At 44.1% G+C, this 20,826-nt stretch overlaps 2 protein-coding genes across 2 annotated transcripts; both read right to left on the bottom strand.

Annotated features, from left to right (window-relative positions):
- Nucleotides 1–3,317: 3,317 nt before the first annotated feature.
- Nucleotides 3,318–3,926, bottom strand: arl4d (ADP-ribosylation factor-like 4D; the record flags this gene model as incomplete). The annotated part of the gene is made up of 1 exon (XM_080541729.1): nt 3,318–3,926. One exon carries the CDS (start codon nt 3,924–3,926, stop codon nt 3,318–3,320), a length of 609 nt encoding a protein of 202 aa, XP_080397855.1.
- Nucleotides 3,927–13,795: 9,869 nt separating this feature from the next.
- On the bottom strand, nt 13,796–20,565 carry tmem106a (transmembrane protein 106A; the record flags this gene model as incomplete). Its single annotated transcript, XM_080542541.1, has 8 exons — nt 20,426–20,565; nt 18,967–19,207; nt 18,196–18,259; nt 17,228–17,381; nt 16,455–16,595; nt 16,288–16,331; nt 15,958–16,011; nt 13,796–13,925 (listed from the first exon to the last, which is right to left on the bottom strand). The coding sequence occupies exons 2-8, from the start codon at nt 19,169–19,171 to the stop codon at nt 13,796–13,798; spliced, it is 792 nt and encodes a 263-aa protein (XP_080398667.1). The 5' UTR covers nt 19,172–19,207; nt 20,426–20,565.
- Between the last annotated feature and the right edge of the window lie 261 nt (nt 20,566–20,826).

Raw genomic sequence — 20,826 nt, 5'->3', positions numbered from 1 at the left:
CACTCAAATTGTTGTTGGATAGAGAATAATAACTCTATTGTATATATGTTATACAAGGGAACCCAGTCAGGCATCTGTATTGCAGAGAGCAATTAGGAGTTTTCCAGTGAACAGCTCTCAAATTATTTCTGGATAGAAAACAATACCAGTGTTAGGTCCTCAAACCAATACATGTATCTGCATCTGCATTGCAGAACTCCAATCACTATCTCAGTTCCAGTGAAGAGTGCTGAGAGAGCAGAAGGTGGGAGAGAGAGAGAGAGAGAGAGAGAGAGAGAGAGAGTGTTTGTTTGGTTTAGGCTGGGAGGAGGATAGTGTATCTTCCTGATGGGACTAACCCAGCAGGGAGTAAGGCTCCAATCCTGTAGGAGATAACATTCAGTTAGCAGCTCCAATCTGGTTCTACCAGAATGGGATTGCCTCTCTGGGCTGACTACAGAGCAAATGGATTAGTCTCAATGGCCATGATGTCCTCATGCACGTTTATAATGTCTTTTGTTAACAATGATGTTGTTGTTGTTTTTACATTTGGCAATGGCTAGAAGGTGTCTTCTGTGTTATACTTGAGAACACAAATTACTTTAGAATTTGACGACAAGACTATTGACTCAGTGTCCTTTTTTGGTGCGAGTCATCAGATTGTGGAAACCAATCTTGTTGACGATACGTACCGTCCTGGTGAGCCTGATCAGTAGAAATACCAGTCACCCTTATTACTGACCCCCGAGGTCGTCTTATTACTGACCCCCGAGGTCGTCTTATTACTGACCCCCGAGGTCGTCTTATTACTGACCCCCGAGGTCGTCTTATTACTGACCCCCGAGGTCGTCTTATTACTGACCCCCGAGGTCGTCTTATTACTGACCCCCGAGGTCGTCTTATTACTGACCCCCGAGGTCGTCTTATTACTGACCCCCGAGGTCGTCTTATTACTGACCCCCGAGGTCGTCTTATTACTGACCCCCGAGGTCGTCTTATTACTGACCCCCGAGGTCGTCTTATCACTGACCCCCGAGGTCGTCTTATTACTGACCCCCGAGGTCGTCTTATTACTGACCCCCGAGGTCGTCTTATTACTGACCCCCGAGGTCGTCTTATTACTGACCCCCGAGGTCGTCTTATTACTGACCCCCGAGGTCGTCTTATTACTGACCCCCGAGGTCGTCTTATTACTGACCCCCGAGGTCGTCGAATGTGGCTGCAGCAGCAGACCGAACAGAAGCATACCTCAGACTTTCTCCTGTCTTTCTTATTCTCCTGGAGCGGTTTGATCCGACCCACGCCCATGCTGCTAATTGATCTCGTTACAATGGGAGCAGCTGGCAGACTAGTAGGTGAAAATAAAAGTAAATTGATTTGGGGGAGGGGGGCAGCAGTGGAGAGGTGGGTGGTTTGGGTGTGTTGGTGGGGGGTGGGGGTGGGGGGTAATTTCCATATAGGCCATTTGCTGACTCATGAATAGGAGGAGGGGGTACTTCATCTTGTAATACCCTGATCATTTTAAAAATGCTAAGCAACAGAGTGGAGTGCATGACAACGATTATGTTGTGAGTAGTTCTATTCAACATCAAAGTGTTGCATCCACAATACAGCACCATGCGTTCTACAGCTAGTGTTCTACAGCTAGTGTTCTACAGCTAATGTTCTACAGCTAGTGTTCTACAGCTAATGTTCTACAGCTAGTGTTCTACAGCTAGTGTTCTACAGCTAGTGTTCTACAGCTAGTGTTCTACAGCTAGTGTTCTACAGCTAGTGTTCTACAGCTAGTGTTCTACAGCTAATGTTCTACAGCGTGTGTTCTACACGATCCAGAACTGTGTCAGTTTCAGATCCTTTGACATCAGTCACCAGACATCAGACATCAGTCCTTACACAGACACAATACGATTTCTCCTGATAATTATATTATACTCACATTTTCTGTCCAACACAAAGATGAACTGTATGTAGTCTTGGTACATATGTATCTTACTCAGGAATCAACATAGTGTGTATAGTATTATGTCTTTGAATGGCTCATTTTGGTGGAAGACATGAACCTTTCCTCTGGCCTAGGCAGTGAAGCTAGTCAGAGGAGAGGAGCAGTAGTGAGTCTATATATAGAAGCCAAGAGGAAATTGAGGGGAAGAGCTTCACTTTATCACCCCCTAGGGCAGGGATGGATTTCTGAACAACCTTTCCACGGCATACAATATCTCTCTCTGCATCGGGCATATCGGCTTACCACCTAAAAAGGGATATGAATGAATTGCATCATGCTAGATGAATAGGACTCACACCTGAGGGATCTTTGCTGCAGCCTACACCCTAGAAATGTGACTTGATGTGGCTCCACGGCATTAGGTATGAAACTAAACCAAATACGGTATGTCTTCTGTCTAGTTTATCCGTTTACCACCTTTAGGCATATGCCCTTTAAATGTACGCAACGTCATTTGTTCACTTTGAATCTATCCTTCCCTAGCAATTCGACGGATAGATTGACGAACACAGAAATTCGTATTCAAGACAGTGCTTTGATTTATTAACTTTTCAGTGTTACAAAAATGTTAACAACTTTGTAAAAACAGTCTGTTCATTCAGCTGAAACGTAACCTCTGTGTTGTGAGGGGAATGCACTTAGGATCGTTCTACTCCGATGCTATCAAAATAAATACAATTTATCCAAAGCCTTGGTGTCTTCTCCTATACCAACACCTCCAACTGATAGCATTAAAAATAGGTGTCCTTATTTGAACACAAATACATACAAAGACAGAAGAGTTCAAAGTTCAGGATAACAATAACACTTTGTTGTGGAGAGAGGAAAAACAAGTGAGTGAGACCAACTTTGTGCAGGGTATAATCTTGTGGTAGCTAGAGTCTATCCTCAGTGTTGTGTATTCCTGCTATACAAAGGGCAGCTGCTGGGCTCATAGAACGTATGAAAGACACACAGCGTATAAATACTGCTGCATGTCACATTAAGGTCAAATCCATTTGCGTTGACCCCTAGGGCCCATCTGGAAGTGTTCCTTTGTTGTCCAAATAGCCCTCCATTCGAAAGGACTCTTCCTCTGCTCAATAAAGAGTCTCATCATCAGTAGATGAAATGTCTTTTTGGCCGCACACCTGCGTCAAATACATGTGTCAAATACTATCAAATACTGTGTATTAAGTCGGTCTGCAGTGGAACCCCATGGAGTCTTTACGAAAAAGTCCCAAACTCCAAGCGAACTAAAAAGGAAGCACACCTTGAAAACTCACTCTCCAGTATTTGGCACAAGTATCTGACCCCCAGGACTGCCTCCTCCTCGGTGGAAGAAACCCTCAAAGTCTCACCGTTTCCTAGTTTTGCTGTGTTTCACCATCTTCTTCCTCTTCAGGATCATCTCGTACAGCTTCTCCAAACCCGTCTGGAGGCCCCGTCCGTCCACGGCGCTGCAGCTCTGCACGTGGCTCAGCGTCGACGCGCTCAGTTCGTGGACCGCCAGCGCCTTTTCCACCTCGCCCACCGACAGCGCCGCCTCCAGGTCCTGCTTGTTGGCCAGCACCAGGACCGGCACCCCCTGGTTCTCCGAGGTGCGGGTGATCTTATGGAGCTCCACCTTGGCCTCCTCCATGCGCTCGGCCTCGGTGGAGTCCACCACGAACACCATGCCGTCCGTGCGGCGCGTGTACGACTTCCACAGGGGCCGGAGCTTCTCCTGGCCTCCCACGTCCCACACCTGGAAGGTGATCCCCCGGGGGGAGTTGCCCACCGCCACTTTGACCTTCTCCGTGTTGAAGCCCTTGGTGGGGATGGTCTTGACGAACTCCTTCAGCTTCAGTCTGTAGAGCAGCGAGGTCTTACCCGCCGAGTCCAGGCCGATGACGACCACGTGTAGCGACTGGAAGCTGGGCAGGAACGGAGTGTTGGGGGCGATCTCGGTCAGCTGGTTGCCCATGGTGACAAACTGAGATTCTCTCTCTCTCTCTCTCTCACCTGGGGAGAGTGAGGTGAAGTGAGGTGGTAGCGTGGATTTCCCGGGGGTAATCCTGTTAATAGTTTGGCATTTGCTCCTTTCTTTCTTCTTCTTCTTCTTCTTCTTCTTCTTCAGCGGAGGAGGAGGTAGGCTGGAGGGCAGGGGAACCCGAGTGACCTTATCAAAACACAAACATGACGTTGAGTTAATATTTAATGAAGAGACAATGCGTTTGTACTTTTAGGTATCACTGTAGTTGAGACACTATTTGTGATATCTTCCTAATATAATAATGATGAGCGGACAGCGGGTAAACATTAACTGGTTTATAGTAATAAGTGCAGAGCATTACAGAGCATGGCCGTTCCCCACATTAGACTAACCCGGAAGCTATACTGCCCCCCCACGGGACCTTCCTGACCCGGCAGATAACCTCTACTACATTCCTCCCCCCTTAAGCTATGAGCTTCTTCTAATAAAATCCAAAAACAAATACCCACACAGTATATACTCCATGAAACAAAACAACTACCTGTGCATAACTACCATTAACTGTCCCCTTCCCTATATATATATATATATATTTTAAACATCAAAGTCCTTCAAATAACTTGGCCTGGACACTCTTCTATGCGACTGTCGCACAGGAGTGATCCGCTGTTGTGACTGCACTGGCGTGCCTGGAGGTAGGTTGTCAGTCACTAATGTTCCCGACTTGTCCGGAGCAGGTTCTGCAGGTCCGGGAGAGTTTTCCCCTGGAACACAGCTGTTTCCCTCAGGAATGGAATTATCTGACATTGCAACAGCTGCTGATGGCAATTCAGGCAGCCCCGGAGGGTCTCTAATCTTCGGGTCCATCAAGTCCTTGTCCTCAGGTCTGGCCAGTGTCTGGTCGACGTGTCTGCGCACAATGTTGCCATCTCCCAGCATGACCTTATAGGAAACAGGACCTGTGATTTTGATTATGATCCCAGGTATCCACTTAGGCCCATGACTGAAGTTCCTTGTGATCACTGTGTCCCCCTCCTGGAAACTTCTCCCTGTAACTTGCTTGTCATGATGCTTCTTTTGGATGCCTTGTTTTCGTTCCACCCTTGTTCGACGGTCTGGATGAATTTGGTCGAGTGTGGATCTTAACTTTCGACCTTGCAACATTTCAGCAGGCGACAGCCCTGTGGTGGACTGTGGTGTAATGCGATAACTAAACAACACTCTTGACACCTTAGTGTTGATGCTCCCTTCACCTGCCTTTTTCATCATTGACTTGAATGTCTGGACTGCACGCTCAGCACAGCCATTGGAGGAAGCATGATAGGGAGCAGAGGTGATGTGCTCAATGCCATTTTTCTGCATAAATTGTTTGAATTCCGTGCTTACAAAACATGAGCCATTATCAGACACAATTGTCTCTGGTAGCCCCTGAATGCTGAAGCTCTTCCGTAGACATTCAATGGTGATGGCTGAAGTCGAGGCTGTCACCGGGTAAGCATCCATCCATTTTGAATGCGCGTCCATCAGGATCAAAAACATGTGTCCCATAAACGGACCTGCATAATCAATGTGCAGCCTTTGCCATGGTTTGCTTGGCCACTCCCATGGGTGAAGTGGTGCTGGAGCTGGCGAGTTGCGGTGTTCTTGGCATGTGACACATCTCTTGACTACAGCCTCGATGTCCGCATCCAACTTTGGCCACCAGAAGTAGCTCCGCCCCAAGGCTTTCATTCTTGTGATGCCAATGTGACCTTGATGTAGCTGCTGTAACAAAGCGTCTCGTCCAGGCGGCGGCACCACCACCCGTGAGCCCCACAGTACGCAGCCATCTTGCACACTTAACTCTGTTTTCCTAACAGCATACGGTTGGAAAGCTGGGTCTGGGACTTGTGACGGCCAACCATGTTGGACAAACTCTGTCACTCTGGACAACACAGGGTCCCTGCTTGTCCATTTCCTCATTTCCGCTGCCGAGACGAGGGTCACATTCTCCATCATCAGCACTCGTTCTTCTTGCTCTCTCTCTGTGGACTGATGAGGCAGAGGGAGTCGACTCAGGGCATCTGCATTGCTGTGGTATTTCCCTGGCTTGTAAACAATCTCGTACTCATACGCTAGCAACGTTACTGCCCACCGCTGAATACGAGGGGATGCCATTTGAGGCACAGCTTTCATCTCATTGAAGAGAGATAGTAAGGGTTTGTGGTCAGTGCAAATGACGAACTTCCTTCCATATACATATTTATGAAAGCGCTGGATGCCAAACATCACCGCCAGACCTTCCTTGTCCAGTTGTGAATAGTTGGATTCAGCCGACGTCAGTGTCCGCGACATGAAGCTGATGGGCCTCTCCTGTCCATCTGGCATGCGATGTGACAACACCGCCCCCACTCCATACGGAGAAGCATCGCATGACAGGATCAGATCTTTTTGGCTGTCATAATGCATTAACACCTTAGATGACTGCATAAGTCGCTTCGACTCCTCAAAAGCTCTCTCCTGTTTTTTCTCCCATTTCCATGTTGTCTCTTTCCTCAACAGTTCATGTAAAGGCGATAACAATGTTGACAGGTTTGGCAGTTGTAGTAGTTGAGTAGGCCAAGGTATGCTCTCAGTTCTGTGACATTGGTCGGTGCTGGTGCCTTCTGTATGGCACTGACCTTGTGTGGTAGAGGATGTAATCCCGAGGCGTCCACCTTATGTCCTAGGAACTCTGCTTCCTGTTCCATGAATGCACACTTGTTGCGTTTCAGACGAAGGCCAGCTTCCTGGAGCCGCGTCAACACCTGGTTTAGTGTGGCCAGGTGATCTTGGTCGCTCCGCCCCGTCAGCAAAATGTCATCCAGATAGACGGCCACATTTGGAATGCCGGCCACCAGACTCTCCATCATCCTTTGAAAAATTGCTGGGCTGGAGGAGACCCCGAATGGAAGACGATTCACCTGAAAAAGACCTTTGTGCGTGTTAATAGTGACATATGGCTTGGATGCTTCATCAAGTGTCACCTGTTGATACGCATGGCTCAGGTCCAGTTTGCTGAACTTCTCCCCGTCGGACAACTTTTCAAACAAGTCCTCCAATCTTGGGATTGGATACTGCTCGAGCTTCGACACCTGGTTGACAGTGACTTTGTAGTCTCCACATATGCGCACTGAATTATCAGACTTTAACACAGGCACGATCGGTGCTGCCCACTCAGAGAACTTCACTGGTTCAATAATTCCCTGGTCTGTGAGTCTCTCTAACTCGATCTCCACCTTCTTCCTCATGGCGTAGGGGACTGGTCTAGGTTTATAGAACTTTGGGGCAACGCCTTCCTTGACATAGATTTTCGCTGGTGGGCCTACCCAGGTTCCCAGTTCCTCTTTGAACACATCCTCATGTTGCTTTAGCACATCCTGTAATGTCAGTTGTAGCTGCTCCATTTTATTCACCAGCACACAGTTCATTCCTAGCTCTTTGATCCATCCCCTGCCTAACAGGTTGGGTCCTGTGCCTGCTACGACCACTACTGGTAGCTGTTTTACTTGGTCTCTGTACTTTACAGTCACTTCTGCTACTCCCAGTGTAGGTACTTTTTCACCTGTATACGTTTTCAGAGTCACTGAGCAATCCTGCAGCTGTTTTGTGCCCCCTGCTGTCCATAGCTTGGCATATTCAGTCTTTGTCAAGATTGTCACACTGCAGCCAGTATCCACTTCAAATTTAACAGTACTCTCATTTATGTTAAGCTGTGTGGTAATGGGATCAACTTTTGTTAACTTGGACTCTGTTAGATTGTACATAGTAAACACATCTTCGTCGCTTGAAACATTCTCAGGAGATTCACTTATGTGATGGGCAGACTGCTTTTTATCATTTCTAAAACTCTTTTGCTTGTACTTCCCTCCTCCCTTAAGCTTAAGTTGATCCGGAGTTGAGGATTTGCACATTTTCTTCACATGCCCATTTTTCCCACAGCCATGGCACTTTTCATTGAGAAAACGACAGTCCCTTGCCATATGTTCACCCCCACATCTATAACATGCCAACAATGGAGTTGTTTGTCCTTGCCACTTCTGTTTTTCCTTCACATTATACACTGGCTCATGGGGTACAGCTTTACTCACAGTACTGTCCAGCGTTCTCGGTCCCAACTGCAGATCCTGCACATCCCTATTTGCAGTTTCCATGGCTTGCGCGACTGTCAAGGCTCTGTCGAACGTTAGCTCCGCCTCCGCCAACAATCTCCGCTGTATGCGATCATCTGCTATGCCACATACGAGCCTGTCGCGTAGCATCTCTTTCAATTTGTCACCGTAGTTGCAATGTTGAGCCAGCTCTCTTAGTACTGCCACATACTCCGTCACAGTTTCCTTTGCCGCTCTAATCCTTGAATTAAATTTAAATCTTTGGACTATCTCGCTGGGCTTCGGGTTATAATGCGACTGAAGCAGTGCGGTCAAGACGTCATATGTCTTCTCACCAGGCTTGTCCGGGCTTAACAAGTTCCTCATTAACCTGTATGTCCGACTGCCTACAGAGCTTAGCAATATTGCCCGCTTCCTATCCGCATCCGCAATCCCATTTGCAATGAAAAAATGTCCCAAAACTTCGACATACTCCTCCCACGTCTGGGTGTTACTGTCAAAAGCAGTGAGTGTTCCGACCATCATGGTAGCCATCTCGACGTCTGGGTTATCACTATTAGCTCCCTCGTCCTCCGACATTAGCCGAGTTGTCCGCGTTCTAGAACTCACAAGTTGTTCGTCTTTTCCACAACTTCCTTCAAGTTCACCGTTTATCTCGTCGCCAGATGTGATATCTTCCTAATATAATAATGATGAGCGGACAGCGGGTAAACATTAACTGGTTTATAGTAATAAGTGCAGAGCATTACAGAGCATGGCCGTTCCCCACATTAGACTAACCCGGAAGCTATACTGCCCCCCCCACGGGACCTTCCTGACCCGGCAGATAACCTCTACTACACTATTGCACAATAATAAACAAGGGATATCACCATCATAGGTGGGAAACTGTCATTAGATACCAATGACCAGGGCAGACGGAGCCCTGCTATCTGCCCTGCCACAGTGCACCACAATAATCAATGATTTTCCTAATACGGTTAACCAACAAACCACATTACTTAACAGTGTTCATCCATCACAATACTAATGCTTAATGCAATGTGCAAGTAACCAAGTAACATTTTGAGCTCTGGTTTTGAATAAATATATATATATTAAAAAAACAAAAACATACAGTAGTAGCCTACACAGAAATAAAAGTCACACTTCAAAGGGCAGTGTATTTGCACAGGCTCACAACCAGAGACATGATGACGCTCAACAGCCAGACAAGATCTTTTTTTATTATTATGAATTGATCCAAACAATAAATGTGCTCGTTTTTAAGACGAGGCTGCGGTCACAAACTCACATGTCATTGTGATCGGTGGCCTGAGGTGGTGCTCGCTGTGTGCCCCGTCTAATCCCTTAATCCGCTAAACCCAAATGGCTTTCTTAAAGGCAGATTGATTTCAAATGGGATTCTGTGCCATGCATCTATTCATGTGTATACTGCATTGCTGAAAACAGCCTGTCAGCGGGTTTTGATTGCAGTTGTAATCCTGGTGTTGTTGTGAGGAGAGTGATGTCTGTCAGGTAAGGATGTACACGGACAGGATACATTCTGCAAAGCCTTCTAGATAAACATCCAACTGTGCTGTAATATTTCTGCGCATGAGAAAAGCGCTACAATGTTGGTTCTTCTGTCATCCACAGCCTGAAATAAGTGAGAGCAGGAATACTGCAGACATCTGCAGAAATGCCATGCATGCATCCTACTGTAGCCTGTCAAAGCCGGGTAGATATGTTACCTGCATGACGCTGCTGAATATATCCTTGGGCAGATGTCACCGCAGTTTACAATTCACTACAGTTCATATTAATAATTTAAATGTGCGGGGGAAAAAAATGCTCTCTGCAAAATCATATTAATTCTAACTTGGAATGGAACATGATTTCTAACATGTGTATTTGTTTCCAAAGTATTCATTTACCTTTCAGGCTTTCTCTTGAACAGACGTCCTCCGAGTTGCAGCAATAGATCCACACACTCTTTTTCCAACAAATAACGCAATGCACTCTCCGCACGCGCAGCACAGGTCCGCTCCTCGCGTGCTCTGACGGAGCGTCGAAGTGGCTCCGCGCGCAAGACCTACAACAACAACCCGAAGTGACGTCACGGAGGAATCTGCACCCTGGTTAGACTCCCTCTGCTGGTCACATTGCTTCACTTAATAATAATAATAATAATAATAATAATAGTCACACTATTATATAATAATTATTATTATTATAATAGCGTTTATTTGTATAGCACTTTCCTGCAAACGTTGCAGCTCAAAGGCCTTTAACATATCCACACAGCATAAAAACAATAATAGAACAATAATAATCAATAACACACACAATAACAATTATATAAACAAAATAACTAAATAACATAAGAATCACTCTTTAAACAAGAAGTGTTATATAGATTAATCAACTAACATTAAAATACATGTTTTTTTATTTATTTTTTGATATAAAAGTGCAAACAAACAAACACTTTAATGCTGTGACATGTGTACACATGTAATAATATAGGCCTACATTTTGAATGAAGACGCTATACCACATCTCAATGCATTACACATGAGAGACCACAGCTGTTTCACTTTTTTTCATAACCTCTGTATTGGGTCATTTCCTCTTCACGACATTAATATTTAATATTTTCAGTTCAGTCATGAATTATTTTTATGAATCACTCATTTAGTGCAACTTGGGACGCTGGGCTAAGAGAAACTACAGATCCAGTCTAAGCCGACAGCAACCACCAGATATCTGACATGTTCCAGACTTTGGTGACACCTTGTGTCCGTCTGTACCACTTGGATCAATATTTGGAAAGAAATTGGCTATTTGGAGTCAGAAAAAGCTGTTCTAAATCTACACTAGGACGGCTCATACTGATTTTACCCAAAGGAAATCAGGTGAAAATGCGCCAATTTTGTTTCAGAATCCTCCTGTGATGTCACAATGGAGGTTGCCGAGCGACACATCAACTTGTTTAGATTTGGAGGACAGTGAGGAGGTCAGAGCTGTTTTCACTACCTGCTGTCCTTTCTCTGTGAGCAGAGGGTCATACATAACAGGCAAGTCATATTTCCACCTCATATAGAGATAAGAAATCAACACAGGGGAAATCGTGGATTATGTTTGTCTTTATTTCAGATTCGGTCACATACACACAAAGTTCAGCAATGTTTTGTCATTTCATATCACCTACACATTTACATTTACGTTTACATTTTTGGCATTTATCAGACGCCTTATTCCAAAGCGACTTACAATCGATACATTTGACTAAGCAAGTGAATCATCAATTCACCAGTCGTAGCAGGAAGAGTAATCTAGCTCAGGCCAGCGGCCATTGGCAGTCGTCGTGAGTTTATTTGATTTTTTTCATTTAAAGCTGTGGCTTTTTTTTTTACTTCTACTAATATAGGAGGCTTCAGTATATCAACAGTCAGGATTGTCAGCAGGCTCACATTTGTGTGGTAATCCTAACGAGAAGGCTTCCCTCTCCCCCAGGGTGCTGGAACATGGCAGCTATGCACTGGGAGGCAAGGCGCAGGCAGGACATAATCACCAAGCGGTTGTTGGTCGCTCAGAAGGCGAGGGACAGCAGTCCTCCACCCGTCAGCGATAACACCGTATGAGCTGCTCTCTGATGACTCTTACAATCATCATCATCATAATAATAATAATAATAATACTAATACATTTTATTTGTAATGCACTTTACATTTGGAAATCTCAAAGTGCTACAGATTAAAAACAAGAAAGTGCCAAGAATAACAATTTCAATAAAAAGGCTAATAAAAAGCATAATTTAAAAGCATCCACAGTCTGTGGTGCCCTTAGGTGGTCAGGGAGAGCACTCCACAGCCTGGGAGCAGCCCAGCAGAATGCCCGATCCCCCATGGTGCGGAGCTTGGTCCTGGGGGGTCCTTTCAGTCAACGTGACAATGCTACTCTAGATGACTTGCTTTACATGTCCATAAGATATACAAAACAGCATGTACTATCCACAACAGCTATCAACATACTAGTATTGTGTATTTTGTGACTTTTGTATCTTTACTGTCTGGTGTGCTTTCTTGGCCAGGTCTCTCTCGCGAAAAAGAGATTTGAATCTCAAGGGACCTCCTGGTTAAATGAAGGTTAAATAAACTAAAAACAATAAAGAGGCAGGTTTAGTAATGGACATGTTCTCTTCTCTGTTGTGTGTCTAGAAGGGGACATGGGTACCAGCTGCTGTGGAGCCTGGTTCTGAGGTGCCCTCCGCTGTGCCAGTCCTCTCCCCTGAGGCTGCGGTCTTGGAGAGACCTTGCGGTAAAGCTTTATCACCAACTCATACACGTACTGGATGAACACGGCCATGTTCACATACTATTGAAATGTATCCTTCCTTCCTGCCTTCCTTCCTTCCTTCCTTCCTCCCTTCCATCCTTCCTTCCTTCCTTCCTTCCTTCCTTCCTTCCTTCCTTGAGGTAATCGCTGGTCCTGACATGACTTCATTGGTGAAAACAACAATGTGGAATATGACCAACCCAGTCATGTTAGATCAGTAACTTCAAGGATATAAGTATTTAAACAGGGCCTTCAATCAAATACTCTCTGGTCTGAGTCAACTGAGTGAATATTGACATCTGAGTGAATATGGTCTTCTCTTATCTTTCAGAGTCTGTCACCTGCACATGTGTGCTCAACAGCAGCAACAGCAAGGAGCAGTACAGCGCCAAGATTGCCAACAGATACTCTGTGAGTTGAGTTCTCCTCCTCTGCTAATCTAGCCCTACTAAAGGACCACAGGTGTCAGGATGATAATCGTTCACAGTATTCAAACTGTAGAAAAAAATGATAAGTGATTCTTATAATTCCCCTTTGACTAACAATGTATAACAGTATGATGAAAGGCGGTGTAAGGAAAATGCAGTAACAAAAAAAAAAGGAAAAAAAAAAGAAATCACAACAACAAAAGTGATTATTTTTTTGTTGGTCTAAAAGAACAAAGTGCACTGTCATTGTTGAACAATGGTTGTTTCCTGTGCTGCAGTCTATCCAGTACTCACAGCAGTGGTGAGTGGGTGTGTGTGGTGGTGTGGTCCAAGTCCAACATCCTCAGACCACGAGATGACACCTACAGTTGACTACAGTTGAGTCTCCATGGCAACACACAACCTCTCCTACAGTTACAAGCTCGCCATGGCAACACCTGTGACCTCTGTTGCTGTCACCCACCCACCATCACACACAGAGACACGGAGAGAGCAGCCCTAACAGTGGACATCCATGAACAACAACCAGGGGAAATAAACAGACCACAAAAACTAACAGAGCATCTCATGACATTTTCTTTAAAACTTGTGCACGGTAGTAATGATATGAATGCTATTCCAGTCATGTAGATAGATAGATATATATATATAGATAGATAGATAGATAGGTAGATAGATAGATAGATAGATAGATACAGATATCTGGAGGTGTGGAAGGTTCAGTGACCTAAACCCTGTCCAGGAAATGAACACACTGACAAATTCCTCCCTGTGCAAAATGAAGGCAACCATGATCAGTACTCCTCATGTACTCACTCCCTTATAGGCCTAACTCCCAGTGACTCAACGCAGTCAATTACACAGCATTGCTTGAGATGTATTCATATGTTTTCAAAAATCATCATGTCAGGGCGTACAGAGCGGTCCAACATATAGACGTTTATGATTGTTATGATAAAGATCTACAATAGAACAATTTGAGTTATTTTTTCCAAGTCAACACATCATTGATGGGGTGGGGGACAGTGGTGTTGGCTCCACAGTCAATGTACTCATATGCATCCCTGGAGATCTGTTCTGAGTGGGCCAGGTAGGACATGTCCAGCTTCATCCTGTGGAACAGAAAAGGGCAAAGCGGCAGATTCATTAACACTAGAACAGCCGTGCCTTTTTCACCTACTATAAGAGCCGCCTCAGGGGGTCAAATGACCATAGTCTTTACAATGGGAAGCTGCTATTTACACACAACGACCACTAGTTAGCCGCCTTGTAAATTAGCCTGCCTCCTACACAGAAAAAACTGCAAAATAGCTTTAAACTAGCTTATCTGGATGTGATTTTGAAAATGTAAGGATACTGGGTGGTAGAACGCACATATCTAGGAAAAGTAATGAAAGGAAGGTCCTGAAATTTGATCGAGTGCAAAGATATCAAAAATGTTTGACTCACAAGGTCAAATGACCCCACCCATGGCTGTTAGTGTGAAGGCAGTTAAGGCACAGATAAACTGTCAATGGAGATTCTCCACTTAAGATGGATGCTAGGAAGCTGAAGGAAAGCAGCCCTTGGAGACCTAAGATGCACACAGAGTTAAGCCTCTGTAAACAAGTAGGATTGTATGTGGGCAAAGTTGTAAATGTTTGGTCCACACCTTACAGTAGGTTATTCTACATGAATAGAGAATCAACGGATGTGAATTGAGTTGGTTTATTTGGTTTAGAGGACAGTGTGAACATGCATTAATTGTCTACAGGAAACCAGAAGATGGGTTTATGAGCTACAATGGAGGTCAATGGTTACTCTTACTAGTGTTACTGCTTAAGAATGGTTAATCTCAAACAGACACAAAGCACATGAGTACGTGACTCAACATGCTCCGTTTGTGACTCAACATGCGCCGTTTAATATACCCCATACTTTTGTTTGATGCTGATCACTGCGTTGAGTATCGATGAGGATCACAATGGAAATAAGTCCTGGACTTATTATTGTGTAATATCCTGAGGGCCGGTTTCACAGACAAGGCTTAAGCCTAATCCTAGACTAAAAAGCAACTTCAATGGAGATTTTACATTGAAAGTGTGATTTAGTCCAGGACTAGGCTTAAGCCTTGTCTGTGAAACCGGCCCTGAATGTTTCTATTCATGTACATGAATGTTTTTGTAATACTATTATACATATTATAAATACATATTATGTGTGTTTGGTTTTCAAATGGTAAAATGTGAGGTAGTTTGAGGCAGAGAAAGATAATAATAATAATAATAATTCATTACATTTATATAGCGCTTTTCCGAGGCTCAAACACGCTGACAATATGGGACAAACAGAAAACACAGAAACAACAAGCAACAGATAACATGAGCACATAGAACACAGAGTTAACGAACGGGGAGGGGGGGTGGTAGGGATAGGGGAGATGGTTAGGGGTAGGGGAGGTTGTATGCATGTCCAGGGGGGTGGCAGGGTTAGGGGAGATGGGTAGGGGTAGGGGAGGTTGTATGCATGTCAGGGGGGGAGGGGGGTGGCAGGGTTAGGGGAGATGGGTAGGGGTAGGGGTAGGGGAGGGAGGGGGTGGTAGGGTTGGGGGAGATGGTTAGGGGTAGGGGAGGCTGTAGGCGTGGGAGAACAGGTAGGTTTTGAGGTGGGATTTAAAAGTGGGGAGTGAGGGTGAGTCTCTGAGTGGTTGAGGGAGAGAGTTGACGATCAATACACCAAATACACCAAAAATAGACCAAATAGACCAAAAACCATCACAGACATTCACAGACAATCACAGACAATCATGGACAGTGACAAGAATCGTCAGCAAGAGGAACAGGATGTTAATCATTTCTCTTGTCTCAGGTGAAGATAACGGGCCAGTACATAGTGTGTACAGGATGTGCAGGAGGAGTTACTAACAGATGCAATGCAATGCAATGCACACACACACACAGACACACACACACACACACACACACACACACACAAGCACACACACACACACACACACACACACACACACACACACACACACACACAAGCACGCACACACACACACACAAGCACACACACACACACACACACACACACACACACACACACACACACACACACACACACACACACACACACACACACACAATAGAATGTGACACTTACTGCAAATGCAAGAGCAAGGTGTGAACATTGCCATTCGTTGACTTGCAGTATTTACTGAAACAGAAAATCTATTGTTAACATCCAGAATCTAGTTAATGTTACTGTAGACATGTAAGCCTAAAATCATGCAATAATTCAAGACAGTTCTACAGATAATGTTCTCCCTTCTGTAATGATGGTAATGGGGAAGACTGAGCACATTTCACAGTTAGGGTCAAATCAAATCCAATCATTATTTATGTCGTCTGTAAAGCACATTGTGTTGTACCTGTGTATAAAATGTGCTACATAAAGAAAGTTTTGATATTTGAAATAAATTGTCACGCTTACATCAGGTCAGGGTCGTCAACGACAAAGTGAATGGCAACGGTATACTGTAGGAGTACATAACACAGTCAATTACAGCAAATGAGAAACTATTTCATATGGGGATGCAACTTGTACTTAAATTGTGGTATTTTTATATGATTATTTATGCAGCACTGTATTAAACTCACCGACTTCTGTGAAGCGGATTTGACCGCTGTCATATTGGAGATCTTGGTGGAGCCAGCAACTGTCTGGAAGATCAGAATCTGAATGTTCAGCTCCAGGATTTGAACATCAAAGAAATTCTCATTGCTGATGTTGAGGCTGTTCTGGAGGAGGAAATGTGTAGGTCAGATGGTCACATGGGTCTCCGGTAACAGAACACAGAGGGCACCTGCACTGGCAGATCTGAGAGGACTGGAGCAGCAGAAGCAGGTTGGTTCAGATTCCTCCTAGCCTCAAAGGAGGAAATGTTCTGACTTTTATTCTGAAAAATGTAAATACATTTCAATGGAAAATCAATGACACACTCGCTAGTCAAGCCAAAACACTGCAATGCAATGGATTCGGTGAGTAATCCCCCACTACTATGTAGTTAGTGTAGAGTAGAGGGGATTACTCTTTTGGATTGACTAGCGAGTGTGTCATTGATTTTCAACGACGTTGACATTAATAAAAAAAAATCAGAATAAAAGTCAGAACATTTAGATTGGTTGCCAGCTTATTCCCGCTTTCACCAGCTGCTGTCACATTTCGCCAATCCTGTCAGAGGCAGTCCCACTCATATTTTTCATTTTATTGGACAGATACAGTGAAGACAGACAGGAAAGTAAGGAGAAGAAGGGAGAGAAGGAGGGCATGTCAGCAGGGCATGGGCCGCATTAGAACCCATGCCGACATGAGCATAGGACCTGTGACTGTCTTTGACGTTTAATGGGGCTGTGTGACCACAAACACTTACGGTGACGGTGAAGTTGACGCTGTCTGGCCCGAAGTAGACGAAGGCTGAGAGGACGGAGACGGGCGTGAGGGAGACGGTCCGCGGGAACAGGAAGAACAGGATCAGAGAGCAGACCAGGATGCTGACCACTATGGAGATACACACGTAGCACATCCTGGGAGAGGGAGACACACACTGCAGTTATACGAGCCTCCATAAAATAACTGACTGTATGTATGTAGAGTACAGTATGTCCATGAAACACACCACTACACACAGTCACATGGCTCCATGTGGTTACTGAATGCACAGCATCACACATACAGTACATTCACACAATCACACATTCATGAGTCAATCATTTGTACCAAAGAAAAGAGATTTGGTGAGGCTGCATTCTCATTTTATGCACCCAAATTGTGGAATGCACTGACAGTTTACATTAGAGATGCAATAATTTTATAATTTTGCCATTTAGCAGACGCTTTTAATCCAAAGCGATTTACAGGAACATTCCCCCTGGAGTAACTGAGGGCTAAGTGCCTTACTCAAGGGCACACTAGTAGTGGTGTGGTTTCAGGCGGGATTTGAATTTACAACCTTCCGATCACAAGTCCAACTCACTATCCACTAGACCACCACTACCATTACAGATGCAACCTCAGCAAATATTTTCAATTCAAGCCATTTTTTAAATATTTCCTTTAAATGACTACGGTAAATCATTTGAAAAATTATTATATATAATGATTAAAGCACTTTGAGCTGCAACGTTTGCAGGAAAAGTGCTATACAAATAAGTTATTATTATTATTATTATTATTATTATAATTATTTAAATCATCCACATTACATGGATGATCAAGCTATCTCTCTTTGACTCTCTCCCCCCCTCTCTCTCTCTCCTCCCCCTCTGTCTCTCTCTCTCGCTCTCTCTCTCTCCCCCCCCCCATTTCTCTCTCTCTCCCTCCCTCCCTCCCATGTCTTACGTGCGTCTGGGTTTCAGTCTTTGGTCAGTGCAGGGTATCACAGCGACCAGCTTATCTTGGTGGCCTAAACAGACAACAACAGAAATGACCAGGTATTTATTCAGTGACATAGTGAACAACAGAAAGCTATTTATTCAGAATGACAGTGAAAGTGAACGTACAATAACTGTTACAATTAGAAGGTACAGTTACAGAGGGTGTTATTTGCGTGTAAGTGTGTGTGTGTGTGTGTGTGTGTGTGTGTGTGTGTGTGTGTGTGTGTGATATACTGTATACCAGTGGAAATGCTCCCATAGAATAAAGTACAACCCAGGCAGATGAGAGAATTACAACATAGCTAGAAATAGTGGTCTTTTAGTTTTACAATAATTTTAACAATAAATGAAAGTGACAAAGTTTCATTTCTCTCAATCCCCAGATGGATTATTATTACAGATGTTTTAGCATGACAAAACATAACCCCAAACGCCTTCATCAAGCCTTTAAAACCCAAGAGTCAAAGAATCAACATCAACAACCACTACTGTTGAAGTGAATGGTAGTAACTGACACAAGATAACGCTAACAGCGCTTAGGTTGTGGGTTCGATTCTCCCTGGGACCTCATTTACTGAAAAATGGATGCACTCACTGCAATGTGCGTCGCTTTGGGTAAAAGCGTCAGCTAAATGGCGTATATACAGCACAATTCAAAAGGAATATACAGTACATAGCGTGCCCATAGAGCTAGACCAACAGGCACCAACAAGAGAAGTGAGTCCATTCCACATACCTCTAGGAATGCGTCCTATTCCTCTACAGGTGGGGCAGATGTCGCCGTGGTCCCCCCCCCAGCTGTCCCCCACGAAGGTGCCGTAGGGGCCGAAGGAGTGGCTCCGGCTCCTCTTCTTCTCCGTGTCTCCGCCGCCTTTCTCCCCGGGCTGAAGGGCCTCAGTGTCCCCCCCGATCGACTGACTCAAATGTCCAAAAGTCACCATGACGCGACCACGTAACGGTCCCGCTTCAGCTCCTGTCTGTGGTGAGAGAGAGAGAGAGAGAGAGAACACAGGCGTCACGAGGAACTAGTCTCAACCCTCTTCAAAGATCGCCCAAGCAGGTCGTCACACAGCCAAGCACCTGTGAGAGATATGCTGCGCTACAGTAGTAGATGTATATGGTCTAGCGCTACCAACAAACCGCCTCTGAGGGACAATAAAGTTATAATACCTATAATACACCATAACACTCCCTTAGACCTTCAAACTGCCTCTATAAAATCAGAGAAGGGCAAAGTCTTCCTGTACAACCACAACATTTTAGCTTTTTAAACCATAACACTGTTTTTTTAATTATTATTTTTAAATGACTGGACTTTTTAAATAGGCACTATATTTTATAAACACTGCTATGTCTCTCTGTTTTTATTGTATGTATTAATGTAGGTGACCTATGTGTGTTTTTAATGTGGAACTGTATTCTTGAGCTGCACTTCTGCCTGTCGAAGGAGAATTTCTGTCACTGTGTGACAGACAATAAAGCAATCTTGAATCTTGACATGGTTGAAATAAAGTAGACAGACAGACAGACAGACAGACAGACAGATACTTTATTGATCCCAGAGGGGAAATTCAGGCGTTACAGCAGCTCAGACCACAAAACAACAACAACAAAATAAAATGACAATTGAATAATAGGTTAAAATAAAATAGATACAAATAGAAACTAAAGATAGACCAATAGACATCCAGGACCTTATATAGTACCTTATACAGTAGCCCCACTGACAAGTCTATTATCTACAGCAGGTGATTGCTACTGGGTTATGTAATTAGATACCATAGTTTAGAGTTTTTTTTAATCGAGTTTTATTATGTACAACACAGCCACCTCTACATACTGTGATATGCTGTGAAATCATGTTGACTGAGGAATGTTATTGTAATGGAAATGGAGGAAAGTGACATATATATATATATATATATATATATATCTAATACTTAAAATGACATGTCATCATTTCATACCATGTGAGAAGTCTTCAGTTACATAGAATGTAGTAGAATGTACTAATCGCCTTCCCTAAAAAAATGTTTTAAATAGGTTAGGTTAGTTTTTATAGGATAGACCTACAGTTCTAGTGCTACATCGCTGATAACATGCTGACATGTCCTTATTCAATCTGAAACCAAGGAACCTGACTAATAAGCATTATTAGGACACTTGATAGTCTCTCCTCTCTCCTGCGCACTTACCTCAGCCAGATGATCAGGTCTTCATCTTGTTTATTAGAATCCACAAGCAAAAGAGCCTTACTGTATCTGTATTCGTGTCAATCGACCTATAAATGATAAGTTTCACTTCTATTGCCTGATGCCTGTCTGCTACATGTGACAACACAACACTTCCTTCTTCCAGTTGGTGCGTAATTGCGCAGAGGTGCGTCAATGCTTCCACCTAGTGGTTAATTACTGCACTGTAACTATTATAAAATGCTTATAATTTAGTTTTATTTCGATATCCTCTCTATTATAAACAGAGCTGGTCAAATTCTTCTCTACCTCCTATAACAGATGCCAAGTGACATGCCTGTAGTACACGTTTAGCTGACCAGACAGGGGATTTTTTTTTAATTGCCATGCAATTAGGGGTTAAG

Source organism: Nansenia antarctica, assembly GCF_963989245.1.
Source record: "Nansenia antarctica genome assembly, chromosome: 11".
In the NCBI taxonomy this organism is placed as follows: Eukaryota; Metazoa; Chordata; class Actinopteri; order Argentiniformes; family Microstomatidae; genus Nansenia; species Nansenia antarctica.
The sequence above is the reverse complement of the archived record's forward strand: the minus strand, read 5'-3'. Positions and strand labels throughout refer to the sequence as shown.